This window comes from Phoxinus phoxinus (assembly GCF_949152265.1).
Source record: "Phoxinus phoxinus genome assembly, chromosome: 22".
In the NCBI taxonomy this organism is placed as follows: Eukaryota; Metazoa; Chordata; class Actinopteri; order Cypriniformes; family Leuciscidae; genus Phoxinus; species Phoxinus phoxinus.
In genome coordinates, this window is record NC_136897.1 from 4,813,844 (window position 1) to 4,829,580 (window position 15,737).

The following is a 15,737-nucleotide window of genomic DNA, read 5'->3' on the forward strand; positions in this document are numbered from 1 at the left end:
AGTCTAAACATGTCGCTACAGTACAAACTTTATTATTATTTTTAAACAATGCACATAATATGCAAATCAACCACAAAAAAGTGCAACTTAAAGTCATTTTCTTTAAAAAAAAAAGCCAACTGATGATCTAGAGACATTTTTAACCTGATTCAACTGGTTATGTTAATTCAGATGCAGTTAGAACCTCTATTTAAATATTATTAAGTTTATGAATTAAAGAATCCTAAGCAAGTCATCAAAGTGCAAATGACATTTTAAAAAAAGTATGGAGTTTGAGGAAAGGCAGCACATGCACAAATGGCAGTAAAACCGAAGTATATTCTCAAGTTTTCAAAACGTAACATAGTGACCTTTTCATGCACCACAGTTTAGTAAATTTGTAGTTAAGAGATTTTGCATAAGGAGAATGGGTTGACTAAACCATTCCCACACACACACATTTTTTTCTTATTTCTATAATCCAAATAGTGACTGGAAAAAAGGCAGAAAGGTTACCTTACTACGAACTGCTTCTGAAGCCAGGGCCATTGAATTCACCGGGTCCTGGACAAAATCATAAGCGTGGGCCGTAGCCGCCATATACCCAGCTGTGTAAAGACACATTTAGCCCTGTTGGAAGCTACACAGAGTGGCTTTATCTGGATATTGGCATCTTTACAGTAATGAAACAATCATACTAACAAAAAGACTTTGCAGATGGAAAGGCGTTTCGCCCCTAAAGCAGCAGACGAGCACATGGTGCTCTAAATTAAGAAAACCTCTACTCATAACCAGTGCGTTTTACAGAATAACTTAATATCACATAATAACCAAGTCATTTGGATAGAAAAGATGTTGAAAGCTAGATTTCAACATCTTTCACGTCACTACAGCATGCCTCCTGCGATAGGTCTGAGGACAAACGGGAGTCTTATTTCTGTGGCGTTATGGTGTCCAGACCGGGCCAGGCCGGAACATAGTGTCTTGGTAGAGTTCCCTCCATGAGCCTCTCCATCCACAGACCCAGTCGGTCCAGTTTGTGGTGGATCTCCAGAGTGGTGGCCTTCTGTCGGGAACTTGACCGGGACCTCGAGGGTTTGCTTGGCCCGGCTGTGGACGCATCCTCGTCGGACCACCTGCTGCTTTCGGCTTCCTCCCCTGTAAACACAGGTCTGAATAAGCAGAAGTACTTCTTGTGGCCGTTGAGTGCCAGGACGTGGCCAGTGTAGTCTGATTTGTTGGAGGTGGTGTCCTCCTCCTCTTCCTCTTCGTCCAAGCAGTCTGACGGCCTGGCATCAGGAGCCGACTCCATGAGTGAATCCATCCACTGGCTGTGCTTGTCCACGTTTAAAAACGAGTAGTGAAGAGTCTGAGACCTGCAAGAGGAAGTAGGGATAGCTTTTTCTGGATTTGTTTGTTACAAAAATTACGTTTAGAGCAGGGGTGTTTAGTGCAGCTACTGGAGATCTACTTTCTTTCAGCATTTAATTGCATGTAATGCTACTTTCCAGACTCGGAAATAGGAATCGTCCAACTTTTTAAATGACCACTGGAACACTACTTATTAAGTTTGGACATCATATCCAAATGACATTCCATTGGTTGTTCCAAGTGGATGTTGAGGTTGAGCTGTCTGAAATGCAGCATGTCTGGAAATTTGAATTTTTATTTGAAAATGATCACTGGAATGACACTTAACGTCGGAGGATCCAACTTGTAAAGTGAGAAGTGTCATATGACATATCTAAAGGACATTTCATAGGTTGTTCCAAGTGGAGGTCGGAGAATCCTGGATTGAGTTGTTCGGATCGCAGCATGACTGGAATATTTTTAAATGTCAGAAGTATTGTTGTTGACTTCAGTACTACGTCGGTACTGAAATTAAAAAATGTGATGACACCAGCATTTCCCTCTAGCATTTTGAGAGCAGTTGAGCGAAACACCTCTGGTTGGCCATTGTGTTCACGCGTTCAACATATATGTTTGTGATTGGCTACTATGATCAATGCTTCAAAAACGTTGTCTTTACCGAGCACTTACACAGTTACACACGGGAGCTTTTAAAAGCAGGCGACTATCAGCGGATCCCTAACTTATCCACTGATGTATCTGTGTAAGCGCTCGGTGAAGACAACGTTTTTAAAAGCGTTGTTTATTGTAGACAATCACAGACATATATGTTGAGCACGTCAACACAATGGCCAATCAGGGACATACATGTTGAGCGGTGAACGCAATGGCCAACCAGAGGAGGACCTGAAAGTCTGCACCAAGGTCTGAACCAAAGTTCATGTTTTGATACATTTTATACATTCGGTAAGTTTTGGTTTGGTTTCACATTTCAATTATGCGAGCGCACTAAATAACTTTACATGACATGCTTGCATCCTGTCGTCATCATCTATGTGGGCGGCATCTTGACATTGATTGGTTTGTAAACTGACGTGCGTCTGACGTCAGTGTGTTGTCAAATCGGCGGTTGACTTTGACAACAATGAATGAACAGACGCATATCGTTGCCACTATACTGTTATTATTACGGCATTACCACCTGCAGCACCAACTACACTCGAGGCTAGTTCAAATTCGTCAAATGAACATCCTCGTTGTGCAAACATTTTATCGTCGCCGGCAGGAAAGGAGGAGAAACTTCCTGTAAATGGTCTTAAAGTCCGAACCATACAGAAAATGCTTTCACACTAGAAACGAACCAAACCTTTGTTCAGTTTGATCGGGACTGAGACTACCTCTTTTCATCAGACCAAATTTCGTCTGTTTGGTCTGGACTGTGGTCCGGGGGAGGTTTCACAACTGTAATTTTGATTCGGATCAAACTGAAAAGTCAGAAAATCCGGACCAAACAAGGTAGGTGTGAAAGGGCCCGAAGAATTCGTTCAACAGCACTCAAAATGCTAGAGGGAAATGCTGGTAACGTCACATTTTTTTCCGCACGAAGTCGGTACTTTTGACAACACTAGTCAGAAGCAGGTAAGTTAAACGTAAAAATTTCTGGTTTTACGGTTGAGGTCTGCAATCCAGCGGGACTATTTCGGGATCCGCTGGACCCGATACAACAGAGTGCGGGACAGGTTTTCAATTTCAAAATGCTGAGTACAGGAGGGAAGACACTGATGTGTGCGTGGGAAACGGGACAAAGTAATGACTCAACCGTAAATTGTAAATATCTACAAAATAAAATAAAAGGTACAGTATGTTGTTTGTGTTATTCGTCTGTTCAGAAGTTTAAGATACTTCAGTGAATGCTGCAAATCCATAATTCTGATGGTGACTGTACTTTGCAAAGAAGTAGAGGAAAGATGCAAAAGTAATGCACCTTTTGATTGGGCTTACGTTGACCAATGGGTCGTTGAATAATGGGTCTAGTTGTGCTTTTTCCAAAATGACCAGAGCTGTATTTCCTAACAGCACTGCAAGGCTAAGTAGATTGTAGAAACCATTGGCACCAGTGTTCACCAAGATCTACTAAGGCTTACAATGCTTTAGGAAAAAACAGCCCTAACTATTTCCACACCTTTAAATCGTACCTTATGCATTCCCACTCATCAAATGGCTCCGAGATCTTTCTAGTGTGAAGCCCTTAATTGAAAAATACAGTCAGCTGTGCAAGAGCAGGGTCAGAATTAATGCTGCGTTCAGATTAGAAATATATTCCTATGTTGTATCTTTGAGTTTTGAACTTTGGCTCAGTTGTCTAAAGCTCGATAGAAGATGACAAATGCTACAATTCGTTTTGCAGATGTGCAACACATCAAGTTGGGAAGTTAGTGTTGAAATGGATCACAACTTAAACTCTGCAAGAAGGTTGATCTCCAGAAACAGGTTTTAGCATTCTCACAAAAACACACACACACACACACAGGCCTCACCCTGAGAATGAATATACTTCTTTGGCAAACTTCCTGAGCAGCACTTGCTTAGAAGCATCAGTGAGGATCAGCACTACGTTGATGTGACCAGGCTTTAACCTGACTAGGTTACTCATGTAGGTGATGTCCGTCAGCTCCGTCACCTCCACAAAATTCTTTTTAGGTGGGCGACTGTAACAGGAAAACCAACTCTTAGCAATTTGTCTAATATAAAGCTAAACACATCTTTGGTCCTGTTTACACCTGGTATTAAGATGCATTTTGGTCGATCGAATGACAAGTGGACGACGCTAAATACAGGTGTAAACGGGATCCAAAACATTTAGAGCTTGTCCACTTTCGACCACTTCCAGAGGTCGTCGAAAACGCATTTGAACGGATTGCTTTCATAGTGTAGCCGCTCATGTGGTCGAATGTGTTCGAAAAGCTAAAAATACAAAAAACATCTAGTCTTTGTCTACTGACCTAATACGTAAACATTATGGAAAGTGCGCTAGCCAGACAGGATTTAAACTTTGTCGGCTGAAGTTTCAAATTTGGTTTGAAGACGAAAAACACACCAAGCACAATGTTCTCTCACCCTTCCTGATTTCTAATACCCTGGAAATCCAGAGTTCTCACGAGAGCACTAGTGGAATTTTGCTCAGCGAGTTACTCTGGTGTCGAGTAATAATGCTCATTAAATATGCCCCTCTATCTGAGCTGCACCAATCACATCGGGTTATCTGATATAGGCGGGCCAGAGGCGAGATGACATTAGTCATTAGTAAACATTGCAAGATGGCTATGGATGACCACCAGTTGTTTGAAACGGCTTTGGGCGCTACAATGAAAGATTTAGACTTGCCTTTTTCTCTAAAAGAGGAACAGAAGACGGCGATCGAATCGAATCGCTTTGCCAACCGGATATGGCAAAAGTATAATCTACCAGTTAGCTCCGCTCAAGTTCGAACCCGAAGACAGACACGAGAGGCGGGAACAGAGTAGACGGGATAAATGTGAAGTTGCAAAAGAAAGAACGCCGTGGATCAGGAGGTGAGGTGATTAACACACTGCAAGCCTGAACTTAAGTTGAACCCAACTTTTCAAATGTAATCAACATTTTCCTAAGTACTAGATGTGTTGGGCTATTTAACATGACATTTTAATTATATTATGCTGAAATTAACGAAATTACTCTATAAAAGATTTGTTCATTTTGCTGAACGAGATTCAAAGATCCGAGTCAGTAAAATGATCCGAACTTCCCACTACTACTCCGCTGGTAGCTAAGCATATGGGGCTTAGTGATGCGTCACCCCGTGCATTGTTGTGATTGGTCGTAGTGTTAGCCAATTGCGTGCAGTGAGATTTTCAAATGCATGCTTGGTGCCGCCCCTCAAGCTGGACGATTTTTATTAATCGACACCAGACCATTAATCTTTCAGATTTAGGTCTGGATTTCCAGGCTAGATTTCTAACACACACTCACAGTGTTCTGCGTGATCTTGCGGCTGTCAGAGCAGAAACGAAAGCTGCTGCTCTCTGTATGTTTTTCTGTCATCGCCAGGTGCATCTCCTAGCTTATTTTGTCCATTACACCCACAGACCCTCCTCTCAAAGAAATCAGGACAGAAGTGGTCGAAAGTGAACAAAAAAGATCTCAAATTATATATTAGCATGCTGTTATGCTATGTTATGTCACTGTGCAATTTTGCCATTAAATTATATAATCTCAAACAAGCAGTCTGACACCTTGAAGTGCTCTCAGGTCCTGGAGAGCTCTCCGCTGTCTTTGGTGAATCAGTGGTCTTTTGTTTGGATGTTTTTTCTTCCCCAGAGTCACTGTTCATCAAAAACAAAACAAAAAACAGGTAAATATAATATACAACTCTCCTTAGAAATGCACTGGGATATAACAAACCAAACCTGGAGTCCTACCTGAAAGCCTGAATGATTACAGTCCCAAACAGGATGAAAAGAGCTGAGAAGATCAGAGACAGTACGGGCATCATCTCACGCCTGGGGGAAGCAGAACTAGATGTAAGCTCTTAGGTTTCTCATTCATACAAAAAATTAATTGTAGGGCTGCAACAACTAATGAAATTCAATAAAAACAAAAAACAATGAGAATAGTAGTAGTGCTGCCCCCTAATAGTTGACCAAACGTTAATGGATGAGAAGAGGCTTGGTCAACCAAATTTGAATTGGTCCACAGGAATTGGTGAAGTCACACAGTCCATGAAGGTCAGATCGTTAACACGGCTGGTCCATGTGGTAATTATGTTGGACAGGAAATCCAAAGTGTGGGATGATTTCGAGAGGGTTAAGAAAGATATGCAAATGTTTGCCTCGATCTCAAACATGGTTTATCATTTGAAACATGTATATAGTAGCCTAACTTTAGCCACTTTACATGGCCTCTCGCTCTACTGTAACCTAGATAAATGTGTGCCATCATTAGGCACATATCCATGCGTTCGTGCGGAAGCTAAATTAGTACTGCGCTTACTGTATGACGTTTAACTTAATGTGCATTTCTCTCATAGGCGATGACACTCCACCCCCACACCCCCGCGACTCCCAGACTGACTGATAAATGTCATTATTAGTTAGTTGGGTCTGTTCTTGTTTGTTGTAACATTTGTATTTAAAAATTTTTTTTTTGCATGAAATGTATAACACAAACGCAGCCGGATCATTTCCATAATGACGAACGCAATCTACCAAGTTCAGCGCAAATTAGCATCTGGTTTAAGACATGCTTTTTGGGGCGTTAAATTAGCGTGCAAATACTAGTAAATTGACGAGAGCAAATTTAAATACTCTTTCCATAGATTTTGCGTCTGAAAGGGAAACTCTTACAAATGCATCCCGGTATGCAATAAGGTCAGCCACAAAAATAACTGTCCACGCCTTTTCAACGCTCATTTTTCACTGCGTGTCTTTAGTAAATCCTGACACCAAAAGTGGGTTTGCGCTGACGCAAGCTGTTAGTAAACCTGGACCCAAGACTGTGGAAATACGTGGCTGGTTCATGACAGGCTTAAGTTTGACTGGAAAAGAGGTAAGAAACTGCATTTTAACAGGACTGTGAATTCTACGGTTGTGCTCACCAGTTAGAGTAGAGAAGATCAAAGTAAAATTGAGCGAGGTAATCATATGCAGTGTTTATCCACTGAATCAGAAACATCTGAAAAAAATAATAATATTAATTGCATTGATTATTTATCTCATTATCATTTCTAGTAATTAGATCTTGTGGTTCAACACAATATTCTAAAATCCTTAAATCTCAGTTGAAATGGCAAAGCCACAAAGACAATTTAATCCCCTCATTACTCTGTATGACTTACAGACGCAAACTCGTTGTTTAGTTCAGGCAGCATGGCATCGTTGGTAAGGTAGGAGGGGTCTCTTTGCAGGAGCTCAAGCAGCTCATGGAGGCGGTGCTTATCATCATCACTCCCGTTCCATCCACCCGTCACGGTCCGATACAACACCCTTCCAGCAGCGCTGCGTCTCTCCAGGACAATCACCTGAAGTCATACGCACAGAAGGTCTAAATTCATATGGCATCATAACAGGCCTATTATGCGGGTACAAGCACATTAATGTCACTGACCTGTGGAGGGGTTGTGTCGTCCTTTTTGAGCAGGGTGTCACAGAGAGGCTGCTGTTTTCTCTGATAGACATAAGCAAACCTGAGGACTTCTTTAGTGTTGGAGGAAGCAAAGTCAAAGAACGCCTCATTCACAGACACAAACTGCTCTCCTTCACCAGTCACGAGAAGAACACAGTACCTGTCAACCAGAAAGACAGGAGATGAAGTTTTCACAGAAACTTAAGTCCATCAACTACAATTAGAGGTCAGATTTCTTACTTCCTGCGGCGGTGGAACTGTTTAACTGGACACAGCTCATCAAAGAGTTTCTGATTCACCAGGCGCGGCACCAGCAGAAAACGATTATTGGACACAAACTCGTCAATTATCTGCTTTTTCATCCCTCTTGCCTACGGGTAAAAACAGAAGAGGACTTGTCCAGCAAAAACAACAACAACTGGTACACAGTCTGTGAGAAAACTTGAAATCGGCTGTTAGCAAATGGGGAGCAGGGCTTCACCTGTATAACATCAGCTGGTTTCTCTGTGTTCTCTTTGAACAGGAGCATGGTGGGAGCGTATGTGTTGATGTTGAAGCTCTGCACAACTTGGGAGGTCTCGGTCAGGCCCATATCCACATAGCCAAACCTCACGTAGTCTTTATAGGCAAACGCGGTGAGCTGTGAACAAGAGTATACTGTATAACAACTTGTGTCAAGAAAATAGGTTCAGAAGACAGACTATTTGAACCGTTAATATAATAAACACTCACCTTATACAAAAGAGGGATATTAGATGCTACATCAAACATGATCACTCTTGGTTTATTCTCCTCACGCCAACTGTTTAAAAACTCGAGGTAGCTGTTATCCGTCACCTTGAACAAAAGAATGGAAAAATAAATAAAAGGAATAGATAGAGGGTAAGGAGAAGAAATAAAAACAGCAAAGGAGGGAAAGGAAAGGGAGAAAAGGGAACAGGAAGTGAAAAAGAAAGGAAAAGAGAAAAGGGAAAGGGAGAGGAAAAGTAGAGAGATAAAAGGAAGGGGAAAGGAAAATTTAAAAGCAGCGGAAAGGGATAAGGAGATATGGAAAAGTGGGAAGGGTAATGAAAAGGGGAAAAAGGAAAGAAACGAAAAGAAAGCAGAAAAAAGACAGGGAAAGGGAAAAGAGATGGAAGAACATCAGTAAAGGAAATGGAAAAGGAACATGAAGGGAAAAAAGAAATGTAAAAGAGAGAAGGGAAAAGGGAAAGGGAGTGGAAAAGGATGAGAATGGGAAATGGAATTGGAAAAGAAAAGGGAAATAGGAATGAATGGGAAAAAGAAAGGAAAAGAAAGGGGACAAAAGGAAAGAAAGGGGACAAAAGGAAAGAGGAAAGAAAGGGAAAAGGAAAGGAAAAGGGGAAGCAACGGAAGAGAAAGGGAAAAGGCAAGAAAAATTAAATGGAAAATGAACGAGATGGAAAAATAAAAAGTATAAAAGAGAAGAAAAGTGGGAGAAAGAAAAAAAGTTGAAAGGGAAAGAGAGGAAAAGGAACATGAATAGAAAAGGAAAAGATAAAATAGAAAGGGAAGGGAGAGGAGAGGAAAAGAAGATAAAGGTGAAAGGAAGTAAAAATTGAATAAAACTTCAATTATTAACTCTTTTTAGTATCATTCATATGAATGTATATATTTATAGTCCATATTTGTAGCAACAAGAGCCAATGCTTGTATTAAGCAGTGGAACCTGACAACCTGAATAATTAAACGTATAGCTCAAAGTCCTACCTTCTCCACAAGCTTCTGGGGCAGAAGGCTTTCCACAAACTGTCTCAAGTGTTCCCTGGCCACAGAGTAGTGGAAGAAAGTGACTTTGCCATTGATTAAACCAAGAATGGAAGGTGTGCGGTGGGCACCAAGATGGTTAGCCAGCTGTCTCTCATATCCAATATCCACCACACCGATGCCAATCCCTTCAAATCAACTCAAGCGGTTATATTCAGAGTAAAAGTGATGTTTTTTCACAAAAAACAATAGACTATTGGAGCATTTTACCCAATACTTGTGTGCTATGCATTCTTAAGGCTAATTGCTAACACTGCACCGACAGGCACTGACCAACGACAATAGACACGTTTGTCGGATCAGTGTGTTGTTACTGCTGTCCGTAGGCTTTGGTCGGCCCTTGTGTTCACAGACTGAGCATGTTCAGTGTTTAAAGGAGTAGTTCACTTTAAAATTATTTACTCACCCTCAAGACATCCTAGGTGTATATGACTTTCTTCTCTCAGACGAATACAATCGGAGTTATATTTAAAAAATAAATATCCTGGCTCTTCCAAGCTTGAAAATGGCAGTGAATTGCAACCAACAGTTTTTGAAGCTCAAAAAAGTGAATCCATCCATGGCTCCGGGGGATTAATAAGAGCCCTCTGAAGCAAAGCGATGAGTTTGTGTAAGAAAAATATTAATATTTAAAACTTTATAAGTAAAATAACTAGCTTCCGGCCAAACGAACATACGGATTCGACTCAAGTCCAAGCGCAACTTATTCGAGTAATGCGACGTACTGCTGATATTTACGCTACGCCATGACGCACTACGCTACTTCTGACATCACAAGATGCGTGAGTTGCGCTTTAGGCCCAAGTACACTGCGTATGGCCGCAAGCTAGATTTTTACTTTGTAACATGTTAAAAACATAAATATATTTCTTACACAGACTCATGGCTTTGCTTCAGAAGGCCTTTATTAACCCCCCGGAGCCGTGTGGAGTTCGTTTACGATGGATAAATGCACTTTTTTGAGCTTCAAACTGTTGGTTGCAATTCACTGCCACTATCAAGCTTGGAAGAGCCAGGATATTTTTTAATAAAACTTTGTATTCGTCTGAAAGAAGAATGTCATATACACCTAGGATGGCTTGAGGGTGAGTAAATCATTGGGTCATTTTCATTTTAAAGTGAACTACTCCCCTTTAATGTCTGAAAATGTAAGCCCTGTAATTGTAATCGTTGCTGTTGGTTGGCGTCCATCTGTGCAGTGTGAATTGGCCTTCATGTGTTATATATCACACAACTCTACAGGAATCAACTGTGAGGGTGATGATCCTGAACCTACCCAATGGCTCCAGCTCCAGCACTGTGTCCTTCCATACGGGCTCAATGTGAATGCAGGTGAAGCACCACTCTGATGTGATCTTGATCAGGTAGGGCCTCTTGAAACTATCCGGCAGCACCTCATTCATGTATTGGTTGAAGTGAAGGAGGTGCTTGCTCTCTGTGAAATCTCGACTCGTCCGAGGAAAGTGAAAGAAAGACTCATCGAAGTAGAAGCTGTCCTGAAAGTGTCTGAAGCCTTGTGGCGCTCGTGCAAAGTTTTGATTCTCGTCCATTTGACCAAAGCGGTCATAGTTTGCCCTTCGCTCCTCATTGGAAAGAATCTATGTAAAGTGAATCATATGCATGATTGTTACTGAAAACATATTTCAAATGTTTACATTAATCTTACACCAGTAGCTTAATACTTAAAATTGTGTAATCTCCTGCTTATTTTATGAGTTAAAAGGGACCTCTCAAAAACTACTTTTGGTCATGTTGTAGTTAGTGTACTGCAAGTGAACCCTTAAAAGAAGTCTTCATAATGAGCAGATTTGATTTGGGTGTATATGTAAACATACATTACAGAAAACACTACTGATTTGCCAAATTTATTAAATAAAAATTGCTATAAATCATGCGATTGCGAATTCAGTTCTCTTTCACGTCTTATTGCGCTTGATTGATCAAATAGAAACGCAATTATATCAAAATGGCCATCGTGTGGAGTATTCACGTAAACACAGCTGGTTCTGTCTAAAGTGAAAGCAAACAGTTGGGTGTAAATCAGATGTGTAGCAATATAATCGATATGCGTGTTTGGTCTTAAAGTGACAGCAGCCTAATATTCCTACTTGCTGCTCGGTGACATTAATGTGTTGATCATTAATAAATGTTGATTGTGTGAATCAAACAAAAGAGAAAATAACTGGCTGCTCTTGACTGAATAACTTTTTTTTTTAAACTTTAATAATACATTTATATTTAACTCATACACTGAAGACTATGCAATATTCATTTTTTTACATTTGATTCATATTTTTGTTATATTGTATTTGTCTTATTGTTTCTAATTTGCATTGTGCATCGAATTTTTTATTTTTTCTTATTTTTAATAACATAAACTAGATAAAATAACACAAAATAACTATATCATGATATATATCGTTATCGTGAAATAAAATTTCTCATATTATGAAATAAAATTTCTCATATTGTGAAATAAGAATTTGGTCATATCGCTCACCCCTAATCACAGGAATAAGTTACATTTGAAAATATATTCAAATAAAGACAGTTAGCCTACTTAATTGTTTTTATAATATTCACAATATTACTGTTTTTATCTGTGGTTTTAATCAAATAAAATAAGCCTTAGTGAGCATAAGAGACTTATTATAGAAATATTATAATTTCTTACGGATAGGCATGCATACATGTATATTAGGTAACATGGCAAAAATAATAAAACCCTGAATGGTTTTGTTTTTACTTAATATTATTTCTTACATACACAATGCAACCATCGTACCTCGTAAGATTTAGTGATCTTGATAAACATGTCCTCGGCCCCTGGACTTTTGTTCTTGTCTGGATGCCTATGTATAAAGAAATGTGAACAAATGAAATTAAACAAATGTGTCTATTTTCATTCAGACATCATCATGAGAGAGTTACATAATCATTACACAATTTGTCTTCTTTACAGCACACTAATACGAGTCAAAGAGAAGGATGCTAATCATGGTGGATTAATCACATGAAAAAACCTTATTCACAGCAAGCTTATTCTTATTCAGAGTCTGGGCTTGATCCACAATGATCTCTGAACTGAATACTCACCATTCCCTTGCGAGTCTCTTGTACACTTTCTTGATTTCGGCCTGGCTGGCGTGTCTGGACACTCCAAGAACTTTGTAGGGATCGAACTCGGGCGCAGATGCTAGTGAGTCTCCAAACAGAGCCAGGAGAAGAATGGCCCAAACACAGCCGTTCACAAACACACTCCAGCCTCCCATCTTCTTCTGCTTCATGAACTGACAGGATAAACAAATAGAAGAGACTAGGGCTAGTCATCACACATTATACTCAAAGAAATATTCCTCAGTGAAAGAAGACTATTCTTTATAGTCACACATGTTAAAATATTGGCTAAAAATAAAAGCTACTGAACATTTCAACCGTTATTGCCCAGCTAAAATATAAACTTATTGTAATCCATGTTGTCACACTAGATAACATGCTAAGTTGTCACAATAGAACCTGCCATTGAACAGCCTTTTAGACTAAATGTAAACATTACATTTAAAAATTATGAAACAAAATAAGTCATGAAAGTGTAAAAATGTAAAAGGTAAAAAAAAAAGTCAAATCATTGTTTTGGCCAACACAATGTTTTTCATCAGAAGATAAGAAACATAATACGTCACAATACAATCTCAGTCAGTCGATCAATACACAGTACACGCATATCTTTAATAATTGTAATGCTAGTATTACAATAGGTTTAATTGTTTCTATGGGAACGAGCACATCATAACGATCAATGCGAATCAGCATCAGATCAGCTGCGCGGTGTGATCATATGATCAGTGCAGTTCAAATGCATGAGACAGCGACTATTTACAGCAGACTCAAACACTGTCAGTCTTATAACACAGATATACTGGGAAAAAAAATCATTTCCCCTTTTAATGTATTCAGTGAACAGAAGCGCGAGCTGCACGCCCTACAGAGGAATGACGCTATCACAGCAGTAATGCACACTTCATTAAACACACAAATCCAGAATAATGGTAATACCGAGGCTTGGTCTAATCGTATTTATCCACAGTTTAGCAGCAATCCATATTCTCCTGATGGTAATGGGTGGATCTTTTCCCAAAGCCTTCACCTGCACGGCACTTCCGGTAGTGAAGGATTCTGGATAAACACTTTCTAAGATAAAAGTCCGACTGATTTAATTCCAAATCACATTTTTCCCTGTTGCATTCACAGTACAGAGTACACATCTAATTTCTGACATCCGATCATATATAATAAAGCAATGCATTTTTTATTTAGGAGGTCATTTAATTTTTTTGAGAGGGAGATGGTGAAATGAAGAGATCAAGATGGTTTTATGAGTAGTGATTTTAGTATATGTCCCATACATTTTTAAGAACTACAACAGTACTACAATGTAACGTTATTATTTTACATTTCAATAAATGAGAAGTCAATACCCGTTCAGACACGTGTTACATTTTTTAAGTTTACGTTTTTTTTACTGTTATATTTACTTTCATGAAAGTGATTCAACTTCTTCGACAGATTATGTTTTAAACTATATAGGCATATTAAATGTGTATAATTATAAAAACGACAAGAGTGGATTCACTTTGAGACAAACACCCCCTAGCGTCGAACTTTCTAAATTGCATGTTTGCTGAAATCACGTGACACGTAACGTTCATGACCGAGTCCGAGACTCCTAGTCGACCATCACTACCAGTTTGATAAGTGGCGCTCTCCGAATCACAGGTTCGGCACAAAACATACGAAACGTTTTCGAAGCTTAACAAAGTAGTTTCTTTTAAACTCCTGCTAATAATACATATAGTGAATGAGTTAAGTGACCGGCGTTTTCTGACGCATCAAAGTTTTTTTTTTTTTGTCAGTCATGGTATGGTGGGGATTTTCTCTTTCTGCTGTTCATCGCTATGCCAGAAGATTAAGTGGCCAAAGGAGTCATTGCATCGTTCGCTCAACAACTTTAAGGAGCAAAACACTGCTGGGGAACCCACTGATGTCAAGGAACAGTTCAGTCTGAACTAATTTAGTGTAAGTTAAGTTACTTAACCCTCAGAAAGCCCGCTCGTTTTCAAAATTGGTGGGCGTTGGTTCCCAAGTTTTTTTGAGATTTGTGAAAAAAGACCAGCCATTTCCATTTCACCAAGAGAAGGTAAGTGGCAATATTATTATTTATCTATAAATTAATGATATTTAAAATTCTGACACACAAGGTCTACATTTCCATGTGCCAGTTGTGCTATATAACATTGACTTCAATGTTCAACAAATCCCATCCTCGAGCATTGTAGTTTTAAAAAAAATATGTAACTCTAATGTCATTTATCCTCCCTGGACTCATCATTATTTCAGTGAATTTAGTCACAGTTATAATTCAGCATGTCCTGAAACGAGCACATTCAGGGCTTTTTTAAAGATACCCAATGTTTGGAGGTTTCACCTTGACAACAACTTCTCCTTGGTCTTAAAAAATGACTGACATTAATTTAGTGATCAAATTTAGTACACTTCTGAAAATATGATAATATTTTTCATTTATCATTTAAATTATCATTTAAATCTGACTAATGTTCTAATTGTTTGTCATAAATCAACATCTCGTAAAAATGTTATGTGGTTTCTAATCAAAATATGACTTTCTTTTACAAAACAGGGCATTGATTTCATACATGTCCACTGTACAACAGGACTTGATTTATGTTTATCAGGGATTTTGGGAGACACAAGTCACAGTAAATAGGGGAAAAAATATATATTAATATTCCTAGGAAATATATATATATATATATATATATATTTTTTTTTGTTGTCTTTTTTCATTACATGTTGCCCCACATTGAAAGTGACTTCCCATTTATGGCCATTTTACCCAGATATTGCATAAAGTAAAATGGTATATCAATTCATTCTGTTGTATCTTTCATAACATATTTTGAGAAATATCTTTATACAAAGTTTGGTTAAAAAAAATATTTAAAAATCTGAAACCTTAAAATTGATTGGTGAATGAAAAAAGATCCCATTGGTTTTATACATGTCATTTCATGTCTTTTAAATGATTTTAAGAACTGAGTCCTGGTGTCCACTACATTTCATAAATGAATAAAAAAAAATTTCCCCAATTTTTTTTTTATTTTCCCCATTTGTTTCTAGCAGTCTAAACAATGTAATGACATGAAAAAATACTTTTATTCTGCGTCTCAGGAGATTTTTAATTCATTTTGTCACTTATTACTCGCACAGATTTGAGTTCATGCTAATGGACATGGAACATTTTTGACATTTAACTACTAAAGACTAAGCAACTAAAGACTAGTGTTTAAAATGACTAAACTCATAGTCTGTGTAGTGTTATGACTATCTAATGAGAAGCTGTGGTCAATATAAGCACAGGGAGCCAGTGATCTAACACGCTT

At 38.8% G+C, this 15,737-nt stretch overlaps 1 protein-coding gene and 1 long non-coding RNA gene across 3 annotated transcripts in view; one reads left to right on the forward strand and one right to left on the reverse strand.

Moving 5' to 3' along the window:
• Window positions 1–16: 16 nt before the first annotated feature.
• dnajc16l (DnaJ (Hsp40) homolog, subfamily C, member 16 like) lies at window positions 17–13,537 on the reverse strand. The gene is made up of 15 exons (XM_079597933.1): window positions 13,333–13,537; window positions 12,373–12,566; window positions 12,062–12,128; window positions 10,553–10,874; window positions 9,220–9,404; window positions 8,221–8,325; window positions 7,970–8,128; window positions 7,729–7,859; window positions 7,471–7,648; window positions 7,202–7,384; window positions 6,962–7,038; window positions 5,787–5,867; window positions 5,601–5,690; window positions 3,867–4,037; window positions 17–1,355 (listed from the first exon to the last, which is right to left on the reverse strand). Exons 2-15 carry the CDS (start codon window positions 12,561–12,563, stop codon window positions 911–913), a joined length of 2,385 nt encoding a protein of 794 aa, XP_079454059.1. The 5' UTR covers window positions 12,564–12,566; window positions 13,333–13,537; the 3' UTR covers window positions 17–910.
• A 474-nt stretch (window positions 13,538–14,011) lies between these two features.
• Window positions 14,012–15,737, forward strand: part of LOC306990728 — a 140,764-nt gene continuing 139,038 nt past the window's right edge. The window contains exon 1 of one of the 2 annotated variants that reach the window (XR_013795921.1): window positions 14,012–14,473. This is a non-coding gene — a long non-coding RNA (uncharacterized lncRNA). The remainder of the gene's footprint in view (window positions 14,474–15,737) is intronic. The other variant, XR_013795922.1, reaches the window with a different exon arrangement.